General features: G+C 35.2%; 1 protein-coding gene across 1 annotated transcript in view; it reads right to left on the minus strand.

The window, feature by feature from the left end:
- LOC136030338 (ATP-binding cassette sub-family F member 3-like) overlaps window positions 1-25,916 on the minus strand; it is a 44,477-nt gene that overhangs the window by 13,098 nt on the left and 5,463 nt on the right. Inside the window, exons 4-8 of the mRNA XM_065709255.1 lie at window positions 20,475-20,701; window positions 16,349-16,453; window positions 13,690-13,848; window positions 10,725-10,925; window positions 7,106-7,288 (exon numbers count right to left, since the gene is read on the minus strand). Coding sequence (XP_065565327.1) covers window positions 7,106-7,288; window positions 10,725-10,925; window positions 13,690-13,848; window positions 16,349-16,453; window positions 20,475-20,701 — 875 coding nt within the window. The remainder of the gene's footprint in view (window positions 1-7,105; window positions 7,289-10,724; window positions 10,926-13,689; window positions 13,849-16,348; window positions 16,454-20,474; window positions 20,702-25,916) is intronic.

Here is a 25,916-nt window from a genome sequence, read left to right on the forward strand (position 1 = left end):
GAGTTAGTTGAATAAAACTTTTCGGAATTGATTTGGAGCATGGATTATGCTCTAGGAAGGCGGTTTCATGCTTCTGTCTTTACTCTTTCCTTATTTCTAAGACTTAGAAAATTGAGTATAAAGTAAGTCTATACTTGTTTTAACCATATAAAAAAAAGGTCTCTGTAATTTGGGTTTGAGGTTGCTTTTCTTTGACTCTTGGCATCGAAAATCCAATTCCAATGATTTAGGTAGAATTATAAGCCACATTATAAAGTGTGCAATTATATTCATGCCATTTTTTTTAACTGAAGCTTTGCTGACAAAAAAAAATTAATTACAAGTTTAATGTTCGAAGTGTTCACTATTGGTAGCCACAAATTTTGATTGAGATTTCGAGTGAAATTTTTTGAACAAAGTAACTTTTTCCAATTGTTTATAGACATTACCTGAGTATCCTAGCATTACATATAATTTGTTGTTTTCTTCAAAAGCAAATTTACATTTGAAAGCGTTCCAAAGGAAAAATTAAACATTTTCCAAAAAAAAACCTTCTAACACAGGCTAGTTTTTACAGAACGGGTTATGTGAAGATACAACTATAGTAGATTAACTTTTACAGGTGTCTCCCAGGTTCAGAAATTGTTGGACGGTTTTACGGATAGTCATTTTTATCGGGTCAACGGTAATTCTGCTTATGGCCAGTAAGTTGCTTGGCTTTAGCCTGGTTTGCCTGGCTTGCTCAACACATGCACACGTGTTGAGCAAGTGCTTAACACGTGCAATTTTGACCAGCTTAAACAAGTTTCGTGGATTGTAGCTTCAATAAAGCAGCCAACAATTAAGAAGTAAGAGGAAGCTATTTAAATGTGAAACTTAGGGAAGTGTGTAACGTTAGATCAGGGTTCTGTGAGAGTTCATGGCACAAAAGTAGGTTTAGAAATTAATGTTAGGAGAACTAAGTAGCTAAAATAGGAATAAACGAAGACGAAGAGGTGACGCTGGATAACGAGAAGATCGATCAAGTGGAAAACTTGTTATGAGTGAAGATTGTGGATGTAGTGAAGATATAAAAAGTAGAGTAGTTAAGGTCGAAGTTATTTTTTAACAGTTGACAAAAAATTGAAAGAGGAGAAAGACAAGTCTGAGAACCAAAATTAGAATGCTTGAAGTTACGATAATGGAAGTGGCAAAGTACCGCGTGTTGTAAGACAGAGAGATTTATTCAATATTCTCCAGTTGAATGGTCTATGGATAGTTTAAGGTGGCCGTATGACTGACCATATGTAAAATAAAGAAGCTGTACAAAAAATGTGGTTCGGTTCCAATTTCTAGGGCTATTCGCAAAGGAAGGATGAAATAGTTAGGACTAATTTCACGGATGAAAAATGACATATTGCCAATGATTGTGATATTTGATAATTCATCGGGAGCTAAACAAAAAGCAGGTTGTCCCCCAAATAAGCTAGGAATCACAACTAATAATTGTGATATTTGATCATCCAATCTGGAGTCAAACGAGAAGCAGGTTGTCCCTCAAATACAGCAGGAATCACAACCAGTGATTGTGATATTCCATCATCCATCTGACGTCAAACGAAAAGCAGGTTGTCCCCCAAACAGGGCAGGAATCACAACCAATGATTGTGATATTCCATCATCCATCTGCCGTCAAACGAAAAGCAGGATGTCCCCCAAACAGGGCAGGAATCACAACAAATTATTGTGGTATTTGATTATCCATCTGGAGCTAAACAAGAAGCAGGTTTTCCCCCAAATAGGGCAGGAATCACAACCCATTATTGTGGTACTTGAGCATCCACCTGGAGTTAAACAAGAAGCAGGTTGTCCCCCAAACAGGGCAGGAATCACAACCAATTATTGTGGTATTTGATCATCCATCTGGAGCTAAACAAGAAGCAGGTTGTCCCTCAAATAGGGCAGGAATAACAACCAATGATTGTGATATTCCATCATCCATCTGACGTCAAACGAAAAGCAGGTTGTTCCCTAAACAGGGCAGGAATCACAACCAATGATTGTGATATTCCATCATCCATCTGACGTCAAACGAAAAGCAGGTTGTCCTCCAAACAGGGCAGGAATCACAATCAATTATTGTGGTATTTGATCATCCATCTGGAGCCAAACGAGAAGCATGTTGTCCCCCAAATAGGGCAGGAATAACAACCAATGATTGTGATATTCCATCATCCATCTGACGTCAAACGAAAAGCAGGTTGTTCCCTAAACAGGGCAGGAAAAACAACCAATGATTGTGATATTCCATCATCCATCTGACGTCAAACGAAAAGCAGGTTGTCCTCCAAACAGGGCAGGAATCACAATCAATTATTGTGGTATTTGATCATCCATATGGAGCCAAACGAGAAGCATGTTGTCCCCCAAATAGGGCAGGAATCACAAACAGTGATTGTGATATTTGATCATCCATCTGGAGCTAAACAAGAAGCACGTTGTCCCCCAAATAGGGCAGGAATCACAACCGGTTATTGTGGTACTTAATCATCCATCTGGAGCTAAACAAGAAGCAGGTTGTCCCCCAAACAGGGCAGGAATCACAACCAATTATTGTGGTATTTGATCATCCATCTGGAGCTAAACAAGCAGCATGTTATCCCTCAAATAGGACAGGAATCACAAACAGTGATTGTGATATTTGATTATTCATCTGGAGCTAAACGAGAAGCAGGTTTTCCCCCAAATAGGGCAGGAATCACAACCAATGATTGTGATATTCCATCATCCATCTGATGTCAAACAAAAAGTAGGTTGTCCACCAGATAAGGCAGGAATCACAACCAATTATTGTGGTATTTGCTCATCCACCTGGAGCTAAACAAGAAGCAGGTTGTCCCCCAAACAGGACAGGAATCACAACCAATTATTGTGGTATTTGATCATCCACCTGGAGCCAAACGAGAAGCACGTTGTCCCCCGAATAGGGCAGGAATCACAAACAGTGATTGTGATATTTGATCATCCATCTGGAGCTAAACGAGAAGCAGGTTTTCCCCCAAATATGGCAGGAATCACAACCAATCATTGTGATATTCCATACGCATACAAGTCCAGTAAGGTCTGCATACAAGTCCAGTAAGGTCCAGGAATCACAACCAATGATTGTGATATTCCATCATCCATCTGATGTCAAACGAAAAGAAGGTTGTCCCCCAAATAGGGCAGGAATCACAACCAATTATTGTGGTATTTGATCATCCATCTGGAGCTAAACAAGAAGCAGGTTGTCCCCCAAACAGGGCAGGAATCACAACCAATTATTGTGGTATTTGATCATCCACATGGAGCCAAACGAGAAGCATGTTGTCCCCCAAATAGGGCAGGAATCACAAACAGTGATTGTGATATTTGATCATCCAATGAAAAGGAAATTAGAATATATGGTAAAAAGAAAAGATGGAATACACGGTATCCCCACCTTTAGACTGCAAGCGGCCAAGCCTATTAAGCTTAGGTCAGCCTGTGACTTCAAGCAAATTCAGTCCCCCATTCTGCATACAAGTCCAGTAAGGTCCAGGAATCACAACCAATGATTGTGATATTCCATCATCCATCTGATGTCAAACGAAAAGCAGGTTGTCCCCCAAATAGGGGAGGAATCACAACCAATTATTGTGGTATTTGATCATCCATCCGGAGCTAAACAAGAAGCAGGTTGTCCCCCAAACAGGGTAGGAATCACAACCAATTATTGTGGTATTTTATCATCCACATGGAGCCAAATGAGAAGCATGTTGTCCCCCAAATAGGGCAGGAATCACAAACAGTGATTGTGATATTTGATCATCCATATGGAGCTAAACGAGAAGCAGGTTTTCCCCCAAATATGGCAGGAATCACAACCAATGATTGTGATATTCCATCATCCATCTGACGTCAAACGAAAAGCAGGTTGTCCCCCAAACAGGGCAGAAATCACAACCAATGATTGTGATATTCCATCATCCATCTTACGTCAAACGAAAAGCAGGTTGTCCCCCAAACAAGGCAGGAATCACAACCAATTATTGTGGTATTTGATCATCCATCTGGAGCTAAACAAGCAGCAGGTTGTCCCTCAAATAGGGCAGGAATCACAAACAGTGATTGTGATATTTGATCATCCATTTTGAGCTAAACGAGAAGCAGGTTTTCCCCCAAATAGGGCAGGAATCACAACCAAAGATTGTGATATTCCATCATCCATCTGACGTCAAACGAAAAGCAGGTTGTCCCCCAAACAGGGCAGGAATCACAACCAATTATTGTGTAATTTGATCATCCAACTGGAGCTAAACAAGAAGCAGGTTTTCCCCCAAATAGGGCAGGAATCACAACCAATTATTGTGGTATTTGATCATCAGTCTGGAACAAAACAAGAGGCAGGTTGTCCCCCAAACAGGGCAGGAATACCAACCAATTATTGTGGTATTTGATCATCCATCTGGAGCTAAACAAGAAGGAGGTTGTCCCTCAAATAGGGCAGGAATCACAAACAGTGATTGTGATATTTGATCATCCATTTTGAGCTAAACGAGAAACAGGTTTTCCCCCAAATAGGGCAGGAATCAGAACCAATGATTGTGATGGAGCTAAACAAGAAGCAGGTTGTCCCCCAAATAGGGCAGGAATCACAACCAATTATTGTGGTATTTGATCGTCCACCTGGAGCCAAACGAGAAGCATGTTGTCCCCCAAATAGGGCAGGAATCACAAACTGTGATTGTGATATTTGATCATCCATCTGGAGCTAAACAAGAAGCACGTTGTCCCCCAAATAGGGCAGGAATCACAACCAGTTATTGTGGTACTTGATCATCCATCTGGAGCTAAACAAGAAGCAGGTTGTCCCCCAAACAGGGCAAGAATCACAACCAATTATTGTGGTATTTGATCATCCGTCTGGACCTAAACAAGAAGCAGGTTGTCCCTCAAATAGGGCAGGAATCACAAACAGTGATTGTGATATTGGATCATCCACTTTGAGCTAAACGAGAAGCAGGTTTTCCCCCAAATAGGGCAGGAATCACAACCAATGATTGTGATATTCCATCATCCATCTGATGTCAAACGAAAAGTAGGTTGTCCACCAAATAGGGCAGGAATCACAGCCAATTATTGGGGTATTTGATCATCCATCTGGAGCTAAACAAGAAGCAGGTTGTCCCCCAAAGAGGGCAGGAATCACAACCAATTATTGTGGTATTTGATCATCCACCTGGAGCCAAACGAGAAGCATGTTGTCCCCCAAATAGGGCAGGAATCCCAAACAGTGATTGTGATATGTGATCATCCATCTGGAGCTAAACGAGAAGCAGGTTTTCCCCCAAGTATGGCAGGAATCACAACCAATGATTGTGATATTCCATTATCCATCTGATGTCAAACGAAAAGCAGGTTGTCCCCCAAATAGGGCAGGAATCACAACCAATTATTGTGGTATTTGATCATTCATCTAGAGCTAAACAAGAAGCAGGTTGTCCCTCAAATAGGGCAGGAATCACAAACAATTATTGTGATATTTGATCATCCATCTAGAGCCAAACGAAAAGCAGGTAGTCCCCTAAATAGGGCAGTGAGAGGCCACAAGGAAGGATTGAAAAGGAAATTGGAATATATGGTAAAAAGAAAAGATGGAATACATGGTATCCCCCACCTTTAGACTGCAAGCGGCCAAGCCTATTAAGCTTAGGTCAGCCTATGAGTTCAAGCAAATTCAGTTCCCCATTCTGCATACAAGTCCAGTGGACATTGTCCGCCACGCGTCAACCCAAAATAAATCGAATCCTTCATCCATTAGTTCTATGAATATCTACCTTAGTTCTGCCTTAGGAATGATGTATGGACGGATGAATGATAGACTTATATATCAAAAGTGAAATGGTATCATTTTTATACAATCTTAAAAAGGGCCTATTCCAAGTTTTTGCCTCTCACCTGGACTATCTGTCTTGGCCTTTTCTACAATTAAACCATGGTTTGATGGGCGCAACTACTTGATTTTAATTACAAAAAACAAAAGGGGATAAAGAGTGAAACTTTGATTACATTGAGGTGGAGGATCGTGCACAGCCATGGCGGAGCCTCATACGGTTCTAATGCTGCAATGAGTTGTTAGCAGTAGTAATAGATTGCTTGTTAATTATAAATAGAATTTGAAAATTTTGTATCCCCTTTAATTAAAAATTAATAATGGAACGTAATGACGTAATTTTCTCAATTAATAGTGAAAGCGTTTATGTGGCAACCACACGGTAATAGACAAACTAAAATTGTTCGTACCACTTAATAGGTCACAAACAAATAAAAAGCCATCAATGTCTTATTACAAAGTAACTTAGTAGTAGTTAGTACATGTTGCATTTTCAAAATGACGAAAGATTCGGTTAGGGCTTTGTTGTCGGTGCTAATTAATACGGCATTGACTTACATACATCAAAGGGAATTTTAAAAGTAACTACATTGATTTGAAAAGAAAATATGTTCTGTTTTAGGCAGAAACAACATACTTTGTAAGCATTTGTAAGAAACGCGTGATCATCGAAAAAAATCTCCATGTCGAAAAAATCTCCATGGGGCATTCTATTTAGAGTTGAGGGTTCGATAACTAAAGTTTTCAATCGATGGCAAAGAAACAAAACCAAAGTGTTAATGCCATAGCCCTTTAGCCCATAAAGCGAACAGAATGTTGCTGCAGCACTTCACGTTGCCAAAGTAACGTAGATCTAGTAGTCATTTCGATTAGCAGAGACAGAACTTCTAAATAAAACTAATACAAGAATTGGTCTACGCCCTAGGGCATTCTTCATACCTACAAACAACGGGGTATAAGGAGAATGGGTGGTTAGTGAATTCCCCAATGAAATCGACTAAAAACAGCCCTCCATCCCCCTAAAAAGTTGGGTTTGTTTTTGGAGCAGATCCGAAGGCCATCCCCCTTTCCCCCAGCTCACGCATCTCTCATACAGCAATTATATGTTTACATAAAATTTGGCATATTCCATTTATCTTTAATTTTTGATTACGTCTCCATAGCCAACTTAAAATATTAGCATTCGCATGAATTTTCTTCTTTTTTTTACCAGCAAAACAAAACAAAACTTACCTATAGCTATCGAGTCGTTGTGAATGTAGGTATATAATATCCGTCGCAACAGTTTCCAAGAATTGTCTGTCGTGGGACACTACTAGAATTGTTGAAGGCCATGTTTGAAGATAATCTTCTAGCCAAATGATGGCTTTCATGTCTAACATGTTAGTAGGTTCATCAAGAAGCAGTAAATCTGGTCTAAAATTATTAAAGACAAACTAGTAACTAGTCCATAACAACATTAGTTGATCAAGTTTCAATTGTGCAAGGTTCTTCAACATGGTACCAAATCACTTACCTTTTAAATTTTACGAATTCAATTATAAGAGAAAAACACTGGAATTTCAGCATACGATAGAAATAACTTTAAAATAAAAGTATATGTTGTCGCGCCTCAAATCAAAGGGCTTGTCTCATTGTTTCCAGAACTAAAGTACCCTGCTCATACAGGCCTATTCACAATGAGATTCTAAGTAAGTATAGCTTTACTCAATTTGAGTGAGGTCAATTGACTGTGTCAGGGCAACTTTGAGACTTGAGAAGATCAACTGACTTTATACCAACGAATTTTATGCTTCTTGACATTTATACCAACGTTTTATTTATATTATACAACATTATTATATTATACAACTTTATTTATATTTATGCAATGTTATATTTATACCAACAAATTTTATACTTCTTGACATTTATACTAACGTTATATTTATATTTTGCAACGTTATTATATTATACAACCTTATTTATATTTATACAACATTATATTTATACCAACGAATTTTATGCTTCTTAGATAACTTCGAAGACCACACTGCCTTTCCATGACGAAAGTAAAACAGTTCAAAATAGGGATGATACCTTTTTATTGACAGTGAAATATAAAATTATTTAACTGGATATTTCGAACACATATACAGTGTTCATCATCAGCAGTAAAACTAAGATGCTTCTTGACATTTATATTCCAAGATTTGGCTAATGGCAAGAATTACCTAACACCAAACCCATACATAACACGGTTTATTTGATTCCTTTGTTTTGAATAGTTCAAAAGAAAATTTCTATCTCACATTTTATTTCCTATAAATTTCTGTTTATTAATTGCTGCTGCATTAGGCTAATTTACTTCACAGAAGACACAAAATAACCAGAAAAAAAACTCAGTACTGTAGTTCAAAGATCGGACACAATTGAACTCTTAATTATCATACGAAGCCATGTTATTTGTAAACATTTCATTCACACAATATAGCTTTTGCAGACTTTTTATGAGCACCCTTGAAAAGAAAAAACTAGCTATGAAAAATAATTAGCTGACTTATTTGTGTACAAATAATAAGTATTTATTATTTATTGGTAGTAATTTTCTTTACATCAGCAAATAAGCAAGTCATGTCTATTTTTTATCAGCGTTTCGTGGTGCAAAATTAACTAATCAATTGTTATACAAGTAATACCTTGAATAAGCACCAGATTTTTGTACCCGAGATTGCTGCAAATAATATTACTATTTTTTAGATTGGATGAATATGATACTCATCATATTTTTTAGATTGAATTATAATCATATTTATGTTAGCTTTTGTGTATATTATCAGATTTGCCAAAAGCAAGTTATTGGGAATGGATTTTTCAGACTTTCAGCCAAGGTATAAAGTATTTTGGAACTAGTTTTGGCCGGACTAAAAAACAAGAGCTAAGAGCTCATATGGCACATGTGACGAGGCCAGAAGAGCTAAGAGCCAAGAGCTCATATGGTATGAGCTCTAACAAAATTCTAAGAATCAATAGATGATTTAAAAGGAAAATCAGAGGCTTAATGCCGATCGGGATTTAAAATAAGAGCTCTGAGTCACGATGTTTTTCTAAATATTAAAATTCATTAAGATCTGATCACCCACTCGTAAGTTATAAATACCTCATTTTTTCTAATTTTTCTTCTCCTGGAAAATGGAAAAATCTGGGAAAATGACTTTATCAAGTCAATTTGTGCAGCTCCCTGACACACCTACCAATTTTCACCGTCCTAGCACGTCCAGAAGCACCAAACTCGCCAAAGCAGTGAACATTGAGATCCCCTCACCCGTTCGTAATTTAAAAATACCTCATTTTTTCTAATTTTTCAGAATTACCCCCCCCCAACTACCCCAAAGAGAGCGGATCCGTTCCGGTTATGTCAAACATGTATCTAGGACTTGTGCTTGTTTTTCCCACCAAGTTTCATCCCAATCCCTCCACTCTAAGTGTTTCCCAACATTTTAGGTTTCCCCTCCCAACTCCCCCCCCCCAATGTCACCAGATCTGGTCGGGATTTAAAATAAGAGCTCTGAGACACGATATCCTTCCAAACATAAAATTTCATTAAGATCTGATCAACCGTTCATAGGTTAAAAATACTTCATTTTTCTATTTTCCGAATTAACCGGCCCCCCACTCCCCTCAGATAGTCAAATCGGGAAAACGATTATTTCTAATTTAATCTAGTCCGGTCCCTGATACGCCTGCCAAATTTCATCGTCCTAGCTTACCTGGAAGTACCTAAAGTAGCAAAACCAGGACCGACAGACAGACAGGCCGACAGAATTTGCAATTGCTATATGTCACTTGGTTAATACCAAGTACCATAAAAAGGCAACACGTTGTTAGAGCTTATATTTTTGGTTCCAGGTACTATAGATTTACAAAAATTAATTCTAAACTGATCAAGACTCGCTCCTTATTACTGCCTTTTATCGCCGGGCGACTTGGAGCGTACTTTCTATCCAGAGATCATCCAGAGTTAAAGATAAGAGAGATTCTACACAATAAAAACTTTATCCAAAATTAAATATTCCTGATAAATGAAGAAACACCACTCCCCCTCCTCCCAGGTAATGCAAAACTATAAATCACACTGTCCTCTTAAGAATGTATTTAGACCAACCCACTTCAGAGTTATCTTTTCTTACTCAAATAATAGCTTTTCATGTTGAAATAAACATTTTGTAAATTGTTTAACTGTGAATATTTTAATATTTTAATATTTTTCTCTTTGATTTTGAATAAAATAAATAATTTTCGTCAGTAGTACCATTTCTTCTTTTCATTTACAGAACAGACTTGACTCCAATTTTGCAGAAATTTCGAATTAATAAACAAACCTACCGGTTTATTCATCTTTTGCTTTATTAAAAAGCTTTAAATTAGGAGGCGGATTGAAAACAGTTAACCCTAGAAGAGATAAACAACACTAGAAGACTGACAATACTTTTTTCCTTTAAAGGAAAATCACCTTTTCATGTGTTACATACGTAAGTTGTCTTTTTCAAGATAAAGTAAAATTAAGGGTTATTCGACCAATAATGATGGTGAACAATAAAGTAAATACACGTTAATTTTTTCAAGTCGGCACAATTTATGGAGGGAAAATCATTCATTCAACGCATTTCACCAGAAAAAAATGGAGCTTTCGCCGCAACTTCATTTTTACGGTTGCGCAATTTTAAACCAAACATCTGGCAACACTGGTAGCAACTAGTCCACAAGGCAGCACTGACCTAGAATATGGTCAATTCGTGAATTTTATTTCGTGTTCTAGAATAACTCATTTATTAATTTAAATGTAAGACAATTAGAATACTGGATCTATTACCTTGCAAACAGTGCTCTTGCTAAAGCCAGTCTCATACGCCAGCCACCAGAGAATTCTCGTGTGGGCTTTAACTGAGCTGGTGCTGGGAAACCCAAACCGGCAAGAATAACACTAGCACGTGCGGGAGCTTTATCAGATTCAATGGCTTGCATTTCTTGATATACTGAAGCTAGTCTTGCGTTTAAACTAGCATCTGTATTTCTGCAAAAGAAACAAAAAGCAATGAGATAATTGAAGCAGAAAATGGCAAGAATTCCCTAAACGTAGGTGACATATATATTTACGTTAAGCTTAGAATTCGCCATTTGTATATAGTAAGCGTAAGCTAATCATTAACTACAATAGGAGCATATATTCATTATTTAAAAGGGGGTATATTCTTTTTCGGAAAAGGAGGGGGGTGAAATCGCTAAAGACAACTAAATTTGTAAATTTGTCCATGTGTGCTTTTTAGTACATGGTTGTCATAAAATTATGAATTAATAAAGATTCAAGTGAAGAGGGGGGGGGCTCTGTTCCCGGGATCCGTCTTTCAAAGGGGCGCAGTATCGGATTTTATTTGTTTTATTACTGTTGTTTTTTTTTTGTTTTTTTTCAATGCGAATGTTTAACAAGTTTCTTTTCAATTTAATATTGAAACAGTATACTTCAGGTTCTTTTAAGACTTTATTTTCCTACTAAACAAAACCATTATAATTCTGAGAACAATCCAAATTTTATACAACCTATGTATAATTACTCTGTGCCTGCTTTTCAGATCAATTTTTCCCTCCCTTCAATATTAATATTGAATACTGGCCATTCTTAAGGGGCCACATTTAAGTAACCATCCATTTAAGTTCAATTATACAGATAACTACATATTACTAAATTGATGACAGCTAGTGATTCGTATCAACAAGATAACTTACAAATTAAAAGGGGTCTGCCACAAAAAGTCAAGAAATCTGCGCTATTCAATCCGAAAATGCCAGGGGTTTTTCACGTGCCGTCCTTTGCCTCTTACAATCAGACCCCCTGTTATGATCAACCACTTTTAGCTGCATTGATATGAAGATATGGGGAACTCGGGGAATAGGCACGAAGCAATTTGTCACCGGGACTAAGTATTGGCTCTCCGAGGTCTTAGAAGGCCATTGGCATAGCGCTGACCTAACCTATTTATGAGCAAAACTTTGGTTTCACTTACAGGAGATCTAATTCATTGGGGAACTAGTATATAGAGAGAACACCTCATTGAAACAATTAAACACATAATTCATTCCCCTCTTCCTTTCTCCTCAAAAGGAAAGCCATGTTGATCTTACAAAATAACAATAATAATAATAAAAACGGAGATAATGATGATAATGTTCAAATAAATAAGTGGTTAAGAAAATCTTATTTATTAATTAACTCTATTTATTCAAAGTCAATCCGGATATTTTTTTTAATTTATATTTAAAAGACCCAAGGGCTACATCTCAGCTCCTGTGGAAGCTTTTTGATGCAGACCTCGTATTCCTAAGATGTTGTTCTGACACCTGCTGGAACAGACTGTGGAGCGTAGATGGAAATAATCCAAAAAAAGTGCGAACTATAAATCAGAAAAAAAAACAGAGACAAGTGATAAAGAGGTTTCTTAAAGTCACTTTTGGGTTGAAAAATCTACTTGGAAAAAATATGCAGTTTCTTTTTTTTCTCGACTTTTGAACAACTTGTGACGTCAAGAGAAAAGAAAGAGTGTTTTCTGTCTTCCAATTCTTAAGCGTAAAATATTTCTATTTCATTTCAGCTTCGTTATTTAAAATCACTTTACAGAATTACTTTTTGATTCGGTATATGATTTTAAAACCAAGATTAACACCATGCAAATCACTCGCAGATGAATCTGTTGCGGTGGGTCGCCGAGAACCATCAAAGTGAAAAATTGTACAGGAGGGAAGAAAAAAAGTGAGGAATATACATATCTTTGGTGCATTATTTCAAATGTATTGAAAGTGCGAAGAATAAGGGCAGTTAAAAAATAACAAGCGAAGGTGAAATAAATGAACAAGCATAGTAAGTTCGCCATAATGTGAACAAACAATTATTTCTTGAATGTTCATGCATCGGGCACTATGTATATCGCCTCTTGCATACGTCGCACTAGATGAATCTGTTATAAACATTAGTTTACCGAAATCGAGTGTCTTTGAAAATTGCCAATACTGTCGCTTATGTATCATAGGAAAATTTGGAAAGTATTACTTGAAACAAAACAAGGCGTCACTTTTTTATATTAAATTCAAGTACCTTAGAACTTTCCCAGTTGCGGTAAATTAAAGATATCTGAAATAAAAAAAAAACTCTTTAATATTCAGAAACTTAACTATCCCCTTACCCAATTCACGAAAATTCACACGCTGCATTACTGATCATGTAGGTTGAACGCGCCGAATGATTGATCGAAGCTAAAATGAAGATGCTTTGGCCACCCAAAATCAAAGCACTTTTTCGTAAAACAAGAACAACATTCGGACAGTAGAAATTCAAGGAAATCAAGTTTTACGGAAAATCGTTGCGAATTAATATTTCGAAAAAGGATTTATTAGAAGAAGAAATATTGGGACATGGTGGATATTACTAATTGAAAAACAGGGCCAATACCCATATCACGAACTTACAGTAATGTCAACCAAGAATTGTTTTCTTGATATTCATAACATAAGCTTTAAATACATTTTATTACAAGTTCTTTTTAAACAAAGACCAAAAATATATTATTCCGTGTTCTGAGCCTTCCCCCTCCCGCCCAGGAAAAATTCTCTGATCACCTCTCCCTCAAAGGTTTGATCTCTGTGATTCTGTATTTACAGAAGCCGTGATTTGAATTTGTGAGCCTGATGTACAATGCACAATAAATTATTTGCTATAGTTCCGAAAAAAAACAAACTCGGCTGATAAGCAACACGACAGGATATGACAGGAATTTAAGTGCGCTTACCCGTTATTGATTTCTTGAGTAATCTTTTTTTCTTCGGCAATCAAGCCCTCTCGAACTGTATCGCATTCAAGAACACTCTGGATAGCTGGTGTTTCATCTCCGACAACTTCTTGCTCTACGTGCAAAACTGTGATGTGGGATGGTATCTGCAGCTGCTTACTTCATTAGAAATAATAATTAACATTAATCGATTTCCAGATATGGCTAGGGTACACAATTGGTTTATAATACACTAGCTGACCCCTGCCACGCGTTGCTGAGGCGCTGCACGCCCCAGCAACGCGTGGAGTGTCATCTAGTCCCTCCTGAACTTTTTTTTGTGTTTTCTTTGTTTTTTTTTTAGTTTGCATTGCAATTGTTGATTGCTTAAACAAAAACCACAGTGATTTTTAGAGAACAGAAGTAAAGAAGTGCAGTAGATTAAAAGAGGTACAAACAGACGTAAAACAAATAAACAGTATATTTTTATAGACATGGATCTCAAGAAAGCAGCATTATAAATCAACCTTTCAGGGACATTCAAAAATTTGTATTTGAACTGATTTCTGAAAGTCTCATTCACTAAGCTTAACTACTTTCTTGAAAATATTAAAGAACATAAGACCGGAAAGCAGTTATTTACCATACCAAGGAACAGGCTATTAGAAGGGAAGCTGGCTTTGAAAACACTAAATTTATCAATTACAGTAACAATAGTAATTTGCAGTGGAATAATTTGGCATCTTACAGAATTGCACTTCGAAATCTGCTTTTAACATATTTTGTTGAGTGATACCAAAATATACTTTCTGGCGACTAATGTCAAATTCAATTGCGGGGTATTCAATTCGCGTTTGCTATTTTACATATTGCAAATTTTGCTTGGTTTTCCAAATTATTTAATTAGCAATACTGAATTAAGACTTGAGACTTAAAATTAAAGAGCCGTCAGAACTAGCTAGGATTAAGAGGCATAATTTTATTCGTACGCTTGAAAATTTTCTCTTTATGTACAAAATTTCCCTTTTTCTATAATTAAAAATAATGTTTGATATTTTTTTCTTATGTATTTTATTCATTTATTGTGAATGCTTTGTTTCGTTTTTTTGAAGTATTTCGTTTTTCTTTTAAATTTTATTTATGTGTTTTCTATACTCCTCGATTTTGAGGGAAATAAAATAAATTCAATTCGTCACTCTAAGATAATCCAACTAAATGGATACTAGGAATTTTACAAGGCAATCGCACTAACACCTAACTAAGCCAATCATAGGTCTAGACATAAATCCCCTCCATTAAAATCCATACAAGTTAAACAAAAATCCCTCCCACTAAATCCAAATAAATTACAATAACAATTAGTTTTGCATTGAAAAAAAATTACTTTCTTGCAATGGTTATTCAATGGTCAGTAATTACAAACACTTAATATTATCTCTTCATCCCTTGATATTTATATGCTGAAAAAAAAGAGGCAAAGGGTATTTTATGGTATAGGTTTTTGGTCTGTGGCATACTTGTTTATGTACAATATGTTGCTTTTCTTTATGGAATATAATTAATAACATTTATAACAAAAAACCCACTTTGTATTTTGAATGAAATGTAAAGAAAAGAAAAAAAATACTAACATACAAAAAAAGCATTTTTTTTAAATATTAGTAATAAATTAAAATTAAAATATTTGTATGTTTTGTATTGTTAGTATTTTGTATGTATATACAAATATATATGTATATACTAAGAGATTCTGTTTTTTTTTTTTCCTTGTAGATTTGATTGGTATTGCGGTTGCCAATGTATTTTATTAATAATAAAAATATAACTTTTTTAAATGCTTACCATTGTAAGTCTTTTGTATTCGATTGTTGTATTGATCTGTATTTGATCAGTATTGCTGTATGAATTTAATAGCAAACATAATGAATAGAATTTTTTCAAAATAAACAGCTTTTTTTTCTAAGAAATACTTAAGTGGAAACAGCCGAATTTAGTAACGGTCCCGAGTTAGGTAATAAGCGTTTAAAATGGAACAAGGATTTTGTATAAATAAATTTTAAATCAAACATGTACAGAAAGGAGAGGTCTCCCGCAAAACCCTTACAACTTTTGAGAATTTATCTAGTAATTTCCTGGTTTCATGAAAACCGCATGTTTTTTCTTTTTTCCTGTTTTGACATAGAGTTTATGCAACAAGAAAGAGTCAAATGGTGTGAATTTCTAGGCCAAAGCTTAAAAAAAAGTTTTCTATTTTTCTCTATAAAATAGTAACATTAAAAATACTAATATTAAGAATAACGTTAAAAATGCAATTAAATAGGACACGAATTTTTTTTCCACTTACAGCGGATTTTCTACAAAAAAAAAAATCATGTACTGGCAAAAATCTATACATTAATAATACCTTAACAACCAACCACTGCATCCAAAAGTATCAGCATTACTGAATACCAGATCTTGGCCAATGATTAGTCGATGATTTTAGATATCGGTTTTAGATTAAGACATAATGAAAAACAGCCGTCCAGCTTCGAAGAATGATTTCCCAGCTTATAGAAATAGCTGCCATGGCCCAATAAAATATACCTCCCTTTTTCGAAAAAAAAAAGTCTAGTTTGGTGTTCTATAAGTCTTATGTTTCCTCAAAAATTAAAAGCAAAAACACACCAACAAAACTCACCTAGATAAAAGTCTTAGAAGTGTTGTTTTACCAAGACCATTCCTTCCGACAAAACCGTAGCGTCTACCATAGGCTAGTGTTAACTCCGCACCAGTCAATAGAACTCTAAGAAAGAGAAAACATATTTTATTCATAAAGCAAAATTACCAACTTTCTTAAGCTGAAAAAAAAACAGGTTATTCTAAAGAAAATTTTTAAACTGAATTTAAGAATGTAACGAAAGTTTCTTTTTTTCGCTCAAAATTTAAATTATGATTTTTTACGTTTTATCATTTTTTACTTTCTTCTTCACTGAAAAAGTAAAAAGGTAAAATAGAAAATTTCTAAATCTTAATTCCAGACGTTTCTTATATCTCAACACAAAACATTATATTTCTTTCATTTAAAATGCAAAACTACATTAGACAACTGTAACTGGAACAGCTTTTAAGTAAAAAATTCCAACAATATTATATTCCTTTGCTATATTTTTCTCTTATTTACTCATCCAAGTTCATTTTTTTATAACTAAGTAGCTGCCTCACGGGTTTTGTTTATAATTTTACAAGATTTAGAAAATATATAGCTAACACTAGTAAACCACTTTATTTCCGAGCGACGCCAAAGTAAACCTACGACCACTTTGAAGTAGCCAATTTCAAGAAGTGCGTGTGAATTTGAATAAAAAAATGGCCCTCTCTTAAACAACCGACTTGCCTACAAATCTATATTTCTCAATAAAAAGCATATGCTCTTTTTTATAAAACTTCTGAAAATATTTGTCATCGGGTCTTGCGGAACAACAAAACAATTCAAATTCTACTTGGAAATGTTTTTTTTTTGTATAATAATGAATAAAAAATAATAGATTAAACTTAGTCAAAGAGCAAAAGCCAAAGGGTCTATTCATTTTTTTGAAGGCGGCGAGATCCACTATCTCAATAAGATATAACATTTTACATGCACGCAAGGGCGCCAATTCCGTAAAATATAAAAGGAGGGAGGATTTTTTTTTGTTTTTTAAAATAAGAATATAAAAAGTATAGCTCTAAAAATCTAAGGAAGGGCAAATGCCCCCTGCACACCCACCCCCAAATTGACGCTCTTACCTGCAATTAAAACTCTAAGGTCCAGGTATATGTGTGTATGTGTGCAAACGCACACATGCAGACCCAGAGCGTATATGTGTCAATGATTAGCTGAAACTTCTTTTTAATATAAAACTAACGTTCTCTTGGCAATTATTCTGAAAAAGTGAAGCATAGCTATTCAAAGAAAACAAGGATATTGTAAACCATGGATACCCAAAATTTGTTGTTATCTTGGCATTAAGCACTACAAACGAGATTGGAATAGTCAAACTTCTTGAAACTACCCTTTTCATTATTAGACCATTTTTTCAGCGTAAAAACTGACTTAAACACTTGTATTAATAAGGATATACCTGATTTTAGCTCGAGAAACGTTGTGTATAAGCAAACCTTAAAATACAAAGGACAACAAAACTGAAATATGAGTGTTTGAATTGGTTAAATGGTAACTTGTAGAAACATATATCTTAAAAAATTAGAAAAATCAGGAATTCAATTTCTATGAAAAAGAATTTTTAGGTTATGTGCAGTCTGGTAGTATTGGGTTCCGAATTAAAAACAGAAATATGGGTGAAAAATCTGCAAAAACTAAGCTAACAATAAATGGCAATAAACAGCCGAAAACTATACAGCTTTCTGTTGAAGGTGTAATTCTCTTTGGGAATCAATAGATTGTTATCGTTTGAATTTTTATAGACAAAAGCGTTGCTAAATTATAATAATTATTTTTGTTTATTTATTTTTATGTTTCAATGTGGTAAAGTATGGGTGAGAAACCAGAAAAAACCTAAGCTAACAATAAATGGCAATAAAGACCTGAAAAAGGTACAGCTTTCTGTTGAAGGTGTAGTTCTCTTTGGGAATCAATAGATTGTTATCGTTTGAATTTTTATACACAAAAGCGTTGCTAAATTAAAATAATTATTTTTGCTTATTTATTTTTATGTTTCAATGTGGTAAAATATGGGTGAGAAACCAGAAAAAACTAAGCTAACAATAAATGGCAATAAAGACCTGTAAAAGGTACAGCTTTCTGTTGAAGGTGTTATTCTCTTTGGGAATCAATAAATTGTTATCTTTGACTTTTTATGGACTAAAGCGTTGCTAAATTATAATAATTATTTTGCTTATTTATTTTTATGTTTCAATGTGGTAAAATAAGGTTGAGAAACCAAAAAAAAAAAACTAAGCTAACAATAAATGGCAATAAAAACCTGAAAAAGGTACAGCTTTCTGTTGAATGTGTAATTCTCTTTGGGAATCAATAGATTGTTATCGTTTGTATTTTTATGGACAAAAGCGTTGCTAGATTATAATAATTATTCTTGCTTATTTATTTTTATGTTTCAATGTGGTAAAATTCAAACAGAAAAAACTAAGCTAACAATAAATGGCAATAAAGACCTGAAAAAGGTACAGCTTTCTGTTGAAGGTGTAGTTCTCTTTGGGAATCAATAGATTGTTATCGTTTGAATTTTTATGGACAAAAGCGTTGCAAAATTATAATAATTATCTTTGCTTATTTATTTTTATGTTTCAATGTGGTAAAATATGGGTGAGAAATCAGAAAAAACTAAGGTAAAAATAAATGGCAATAAAGACCAGAAAAAGGTACACCTTTCTGTTGAAGGTGTAATTCTCTTTGGGAATCAATAGACTGTTATCGTTTGAATTTTCATAGACAAAAGCGTTGCTAAATTATAATAATTATTTTTGCTTATTTATTTTATGTTTCAATGTGGTAAAATTGGCAATGTCAAAAATACACTTTTTTTTAGATTTAGCGGCCTCCAGAACTTATATTCTACCACTCCAGAATTCCACCTAGCGTAACGCCAAGATCTTTTCTGCCGAGTATTCTTTTAAAGCGCAGGACAAGCTAGGACAACTTACGTCATGTTATATTTTATTGGCCACAATATACCCTAAAATGAGCTTGTATATGGTAATTGCATTAAATTTTTTGAGCAGTCCTAAATTTTTCGGCTACCACATGCCTGGGTAAGCGTGTTTTGCTCTCTATTGATGGTTAAACGCTCTTCAGCGGGCGGAAATCAAGATAGAATTCTCTCTGAAAGTTCTGAAACTGCAATCTTTTCATGCAACATGGAATAATAAAGCTATAGAGAGAAAACTACCATAAAGAGCCGATACTTATTTGTCTCATTAGCGGATTTGAGGTTTTATTTTCTAAGTTTATTATTATTTCTTCTGACATCTAAAGATTTCGACAGTCCACAAAACTTACACTTTCAAAACTAGATTAGAACAGATCGCTGAAATAATTTGCTGTAAGAAAAGACGAGGTCATGCCCAATAGAACCCCGCCTCATTGGCCCTATATTTTGTTTCGTATATGGCTGCAATCCATAGAAAAAAACCTGATATTCATTCTGGTTTATTAGAAAAACACCATCATTTTACTTTTGTGACAAAATAACCAACTGCCAATTTTTTACTATCTCTTTTATGTAATGTTGAATTTTAGTATTTTTCTATTCCCGTGAAGAAAGTAAAAGTGCGTAAACTAGTTTTTTCTCGGAAGAATTCTACTTTTGTTCGCCATGGGTGAGCGCTCCGAACTAGTGGTCGCAGAATTTTGGAAGACTTGTTTCGAGGGGAACCAGACAAAGAACTGTCCTACCAGGCACCAATGAACTTCAGAATTACTTCCAAGAATCATTTTGATCTGTTGGCTGCAGCTTCCCCAGCGATCTTCAGCCATTCTCTGTCCCACCTCCAAACATGCCTCTGGAATCCACCCCATGGTTCAAAGTCCTCTTTTAATTTTTACCAAAGGTTTTCCTTCTGTCCTTCCCGATGTCGTCTCCAAGATGGTACTGGAATTGCAGATAAGGACATCATTTGAAAGGAAATTGCCATATCAAGTGCCTTTTTAAGTAACAAAACAGAGTATTTAATTGAGATGCAACTTTTTTGCATGAGAGGGCTACGATAGAGATAGATATTAGCTAAAGGCGGTCATTCAGAATAATATTTGTTCCTTATCTAAGGATAACTAGCTAAGCAGAAAGACATAAAGAAAAGGCACCTACTTATCTCCAAAAGCAATGTCAAAATTTTCTACTCTAATATCCTTGCTGTTATTTGTTCCCCTTTGTTCTGCCTTGTTATCCTTTTTACTTAGTACTTGAGATGCTGTAGCCATACCAATACCATTTGAGACTGGGGCAGTTGGCTTTGGTTTATCCATGTCAGACTTTCTCTCCTCTTTCTTTTGTATTCGAGCATTTGCTCTCTCTAATTTCTTGCTATCTACTGACTAAAAACGAAATAAAGCACATAGTTAGAAACAGAAGAATTCACCAATTTCTAATTTTTGTAAGCATTATGATTAGAATATTAATGACACGGTGTAAACACAAGGAACCTATGAGATAAAATTAATTATGATTAACTATTCACAAGAAAACTGCAAGAAATTATTATTGTAGAGAGAATGAGAGTTGGAAATAGAAGGATCAACTGATTACTAAATTTGTAAGCATTATGATTTGTAATAGAAAAACACGAGTATTAGGGTGTAAACATACGGTACGTTTCAGAAGTCACTGATGAGGACTGTTAATTATTACTTGTCTTCCATCATAGCCATCACAATTAATGTACCATAAAGTAATAATCACCATCATCAATTATTATCTGTCTTCCAGACGATCTTAAAACATAAATTTGAAAATAATTTTAGTATTGTGAGTACCAAAGGGACTTATAAATCAACCTCATTGACTTATCATGAACGCATATGGGACTGAATTGCCCATTTTATACAGAAAGAAATAAACAAATCACTTTTTAAGCTATTTCCAGACAAGCAATAATGCACAGGCAAAAATTAAAACTTTAAGAACTGAACTGCCAAACTCGGTCTTTAGAAACCTCATTTCGTCTTACAAAATACATCAGTAAGCCAATATTTAATTAAAAACTAATCGGGGATAGAAATATGTGGTGATACAAAAAGAAGTTGTTAATATATTTGTCTTTCTTGTCAGTACTTTCTTTTGACTGCTTATTGTCTTTAACAATAAAATTAAAAATGAAAATATTACAGGTTTCAAAGTGGCACCTTTAAAATTAAGAAGCCTCAAGTATTTTTCTATCTTTCTTTTTTTTCGATTTTGCTGTTACTCCATTTTAACACCATGAATGTTTTTTGGGAAATAAATGATTCATTCCAAATTTCATTAATTCATACTTATCAGTTTTGTTGATGATATAACCAAGTCTCACTGGTGATAATTTCCTCTTCAAAGAGAAATAAAGAACTAGGCCAAAATCTCATTTAATAATAATAATTTGTTTAATATATTGATGACCATTAATAGTCCAAAACATACGAGTGAATCGAGGATGCCAATGGTGAAACTCGGCAGAAAGACCTATCTTAAAAATAAAGATTAGTTGCCCTGCTGAATATATTTCTGGTTCCACACAATTTAATAGGCTTGTCATAGGTGTCAGCCATCTCTGTTTTTCTGGAGTAGGGATGGGAGTAAAAGAAAAAACAAATCTAAAGACAACAATATCTACGAACTCAAAAGTCAGCAGTCCTGCGGACATGGTCGGTCATAAATCTTTGAATAGTTTTTTTTTTTCTCTAATTGCCTCCAAATGGCTCACAGAACTGATAGACTATTTGAATTACCCTTACTCTATGCATATCTACCTTAGTTCTGCCCTAGGATGGATGATAGACAATCATAAACAAGCGAAATTAATCATTTTTATGCAACTCTGAAAAAGTTATGTCAGCTTTACCTCTTACAGAGACTATCAGTCTTAGCTTTACTCTAATTAGCCATGGCTTGGGTCTCAAGCCTTCTACCAAGTTTATCAAATTGCTTAATCAAATAACATTGCTCAAATAACAGCTTATTCCGAGGTTTTTGTCACAGACATCCAGCTTATTATTTCGCAATGCTGTACCAATATTGAGACAATAAACTTAAGAACATCTTTTACTTGTAGGCCGAGTTTTATTTAAATAGGATTAGGCTGTGATGGGGAAATCAAGCATTACTTCTTAAAATAAAATAACTAAGATCTACTCAACTTCAATATGACATCAATGGTACATGTCAAAGAGGATGTATTCATTCTAACAAAGAAGTGAATATATTTATCAGTATGACTAAATTGAATTAGCTACTACTTTCTTTTTTCTTTCCATTTGAACATTCAAAACCAAAAAGTATTCCCTGAAAAAACCAAGATTCCTTGTAAAATCAAGCTAAATATTACGATTCAAATAAGGAAAACCCAGATAGCATAAATGTAGCAATTTTGAAGACATCACCAGCCAGTACTGCAGAACCAAGAATCATATACTTCCCAAAGTAATTCAACACTCTTTATTGCAGGGAATGTGTTTCAATTTTGGATATCCCCATTGTGGGAAAAAAACTGTTGACACAAATGTGTTCCCCTCGTAACAATTAAAAACATTATTCTCCATATTGGAAAGGGTCCATTCCTTTTAAATCATGCTGTTTTAAATCCTACAAACAAACGAAAAATCAGATATTAAGTCACTAGAGCTAAGCACTGAATTTTTATGTGTTTTGGGTTATTGTCAAACATCTTTCTCGTATGAGCAAAGAATCGAGAATTTTGATGAAATTATCACCAAGATCCTCTTCTATTCGGGTGGAAAGAATACAAGCCTAAAATCTTGTGTAAATAATTGGCAGCAGTGATGTAAGACAAATGGCTGGCATTGTAGCGAATTTTCGGAATTTCTTCTAATTATGCCTGAAAACTCAATGCTCTAAAAGACAAGAGCTAAGAGCTCATATGGCACTTGTGACGAGGCATGAAGAGCTAAGAGCCAAGAGATCATATGCTATGAGCTCTAACAAAATTCTATGAATCAGTAGATTGATTAAAAGGAAAATAAGAGGCTAAATGCCGTTCAGGATTTAAAATATGAGCTCTGAGTCACGATGTTCTTCTAAATATCAAAATTGATTAAGATCTGATCACCCACTCGCAAGTTATAAATACCTCATTTTTCTAGTTTTTCCTCTCCCTTTAGCCACCCAGATGGTCGAATCTGGGAAAACGACTTTATCAAGTCAATTTGTGCAGCTCCCTGACACGCCTACCAATTTTCATCGTTCTAGCACGTTCAGAAGCACCAAACTCGTCAATCACTGAACCCCTCCCCCCAACTCTCCCAAAGAGAGCGAATCCAGTACGGTTCCGTCAATCACGTATCAAGGACATTTGCTTAATCTATCCACCAAGCTTCATCCTGATTCCTCCACTCAAAGTGTTATCCAAGATTTACCCCTCCAACTCCCCCTAATGTCAAAAGATCTGGTCGAGATTTGAAATAAGAGCTATGAGACATGAATTCCTTCTAAATATCAAATTTCATTAAGATCCGATCATCTATTCGTAAGATAAAAATACCCCAATTTTCACGTTTTCCAAGAATTCCGGTTTCCCCCTCCAATCCTCCCAATGTCACAGGATCTTTCCGGAATTTAAAATTAGAGCTTTAAAGCATAAGATCCTTCTAAATATGAAATTTCATTAAGATCTGGTCACCCTTTCGTAAGTTACAAATACATCTATTTTCCAAATTCCCCCCCTCCAACTCCACCAAAGAGAGCAGATCCGGTCCGGTTATGTCAGTCACGTATCTTAGACAGGTTATTATTCTTCCCATCCAGTTTCGTCCTGATCTCACCGCTTTAAGTATTTTCAAAGATTTCCAGTACCCCCCAACTGCCCCCCCCCCATTACGCTGGATCCGGTTGAGATTTAAAATAAGAGATCTGAGTTACGAGGTCCTTCTAAATATGAAATTTTATTAAGATCTGATCACTCCTTGGTAAGTTGAAAATACGTATTTTTTTCTAATTTTTCAGAATTACTTCCCCCCCCCCCAATAGAGCAGATCCGTTACAATTATGTAAATCACATATCTAAGACTTCTACTTATTTTTCCCACCAAGTTTCATCCCGATCCCTCCAATCTAAGCGTTTTCAATCATTTTAGGTTCCCCGCCCCAAACTCCCCCCAATGTCACCAGATTCGGTCGGGACTTAAAATAAGAGCTTTGAGACACGATATTCTTCGAAATACCAAATTTCATTGAGATCCGATCACCCGTTCGTAAGTTAAAATACCTCATTTTTTCTAATTTTTCAGAATTAACCCCCCCCCCAACTACCCCAAAGAGAGCGGATCCATTCCGGTTATGTCAATCATGTATCTAGGACTTGTGCTTATTTTTCCCACTAAGTTTCATCCCGATCCCTCCACTCTAAGTGTTTTCCAAGTTTTAGATTTCCCCCTCCCAACTCCCCCCCCCCAATGTCAAAAGATCCGGTCAGATTTAAAATAAGAGCTCTGAGACACGATATCCTTCTAAATATCAAATTTCATTGAGATCCGATCACCCGTTTGTAAGTTAAAAATACCTCATTTTTTTTAATTTTTCAGAATTTTAGGTTTCCCTTCAATTTGGTTAATACCAAGTGCCATAAAAACAGTCAAAACACCCTATATTAAAGTAAAATTTACGAGTTCGACAGGCCAACAGCAGATCTATAAACTTCATGTTTTGCATAGCGTATAAATACTATTGGACTAGGACATGGCCCAAGCAACCTTTTAAAATTGTCTACTTTGCATTGGTTTTTAAATTAGCATATACATGAACAAACTCTATATTCTATTTGTGTTGTATTCATTAAACACAAGAATGCTCTGATATTCCTTTTTTCTATCTCCTAAAAAGTTGGTATTTTTCTACACATAGTCTGTGCATGCAACGTGACTCTAAGAGCTAAAAAAATCATCAACGACAATGCACAGGCCTTAACTTAGTAAAGAGTCATGTGCCTTTTATATATTATTTTCCCCCAACTGCTTTCTAAAGAAGGTATGTCTGTAAAAATTAAAAAGGGGCTCATTCCATCGGAAATTAGAATTTTTATCTCCTTTTTTAAGGGCCAGAAGCATCTAGAGGGTGACCAACCCCCTTCAATGCCCTTTTTTGCGGGTTCCCTCTTTGGTGGTGGATTAAAATTTTTGACACAGCCATTTGTCGATAATAGTCAAAAGATCTAATAAGTGTACCTCCAGGGTCAACTTGACCCCCACAGTCCAGAGGTAATGGCCCAAAGTTAAGCAAATTACCCATTGCTAACAAATAGGATTAAGTAGAGAAGGGAGGCATGTTTCGTCTTGTTTGTCCAATCAAGTTTGAACTATTAGGGATTGTCCACTAGGCCAGAGTTTCAAAAATGTTTCAAAAGAGTGCTATCTCACTTTAAACTCTTTAAAAGGTAAGAGCCTCATTTGTGACTTTCTGAAAACCATGTGTATCTTGAGCAGTGTAACTTTTACTTGACAAAACATCAGCAACAAAAAGAAGAAAATCACAATCCCAGTCAAGATTACAGGAAAGAAAGAAATATTTCTTAAAATAAATTATGTTTGTGACTTTCAATTTGATTTT

Source organism: Artemia franciscana, chromosome 8, assembly GCF_032884065.1.
Source record: "Artemia franciscana chromosome 8, ASM3288406v1, whole genome shotgun sequence".
NCBI lineage: Eukaryota > Metazoa > Arthropoda > Branchiopoda > Anostraca > Artemiidae > Artemia > Artemia franciscana.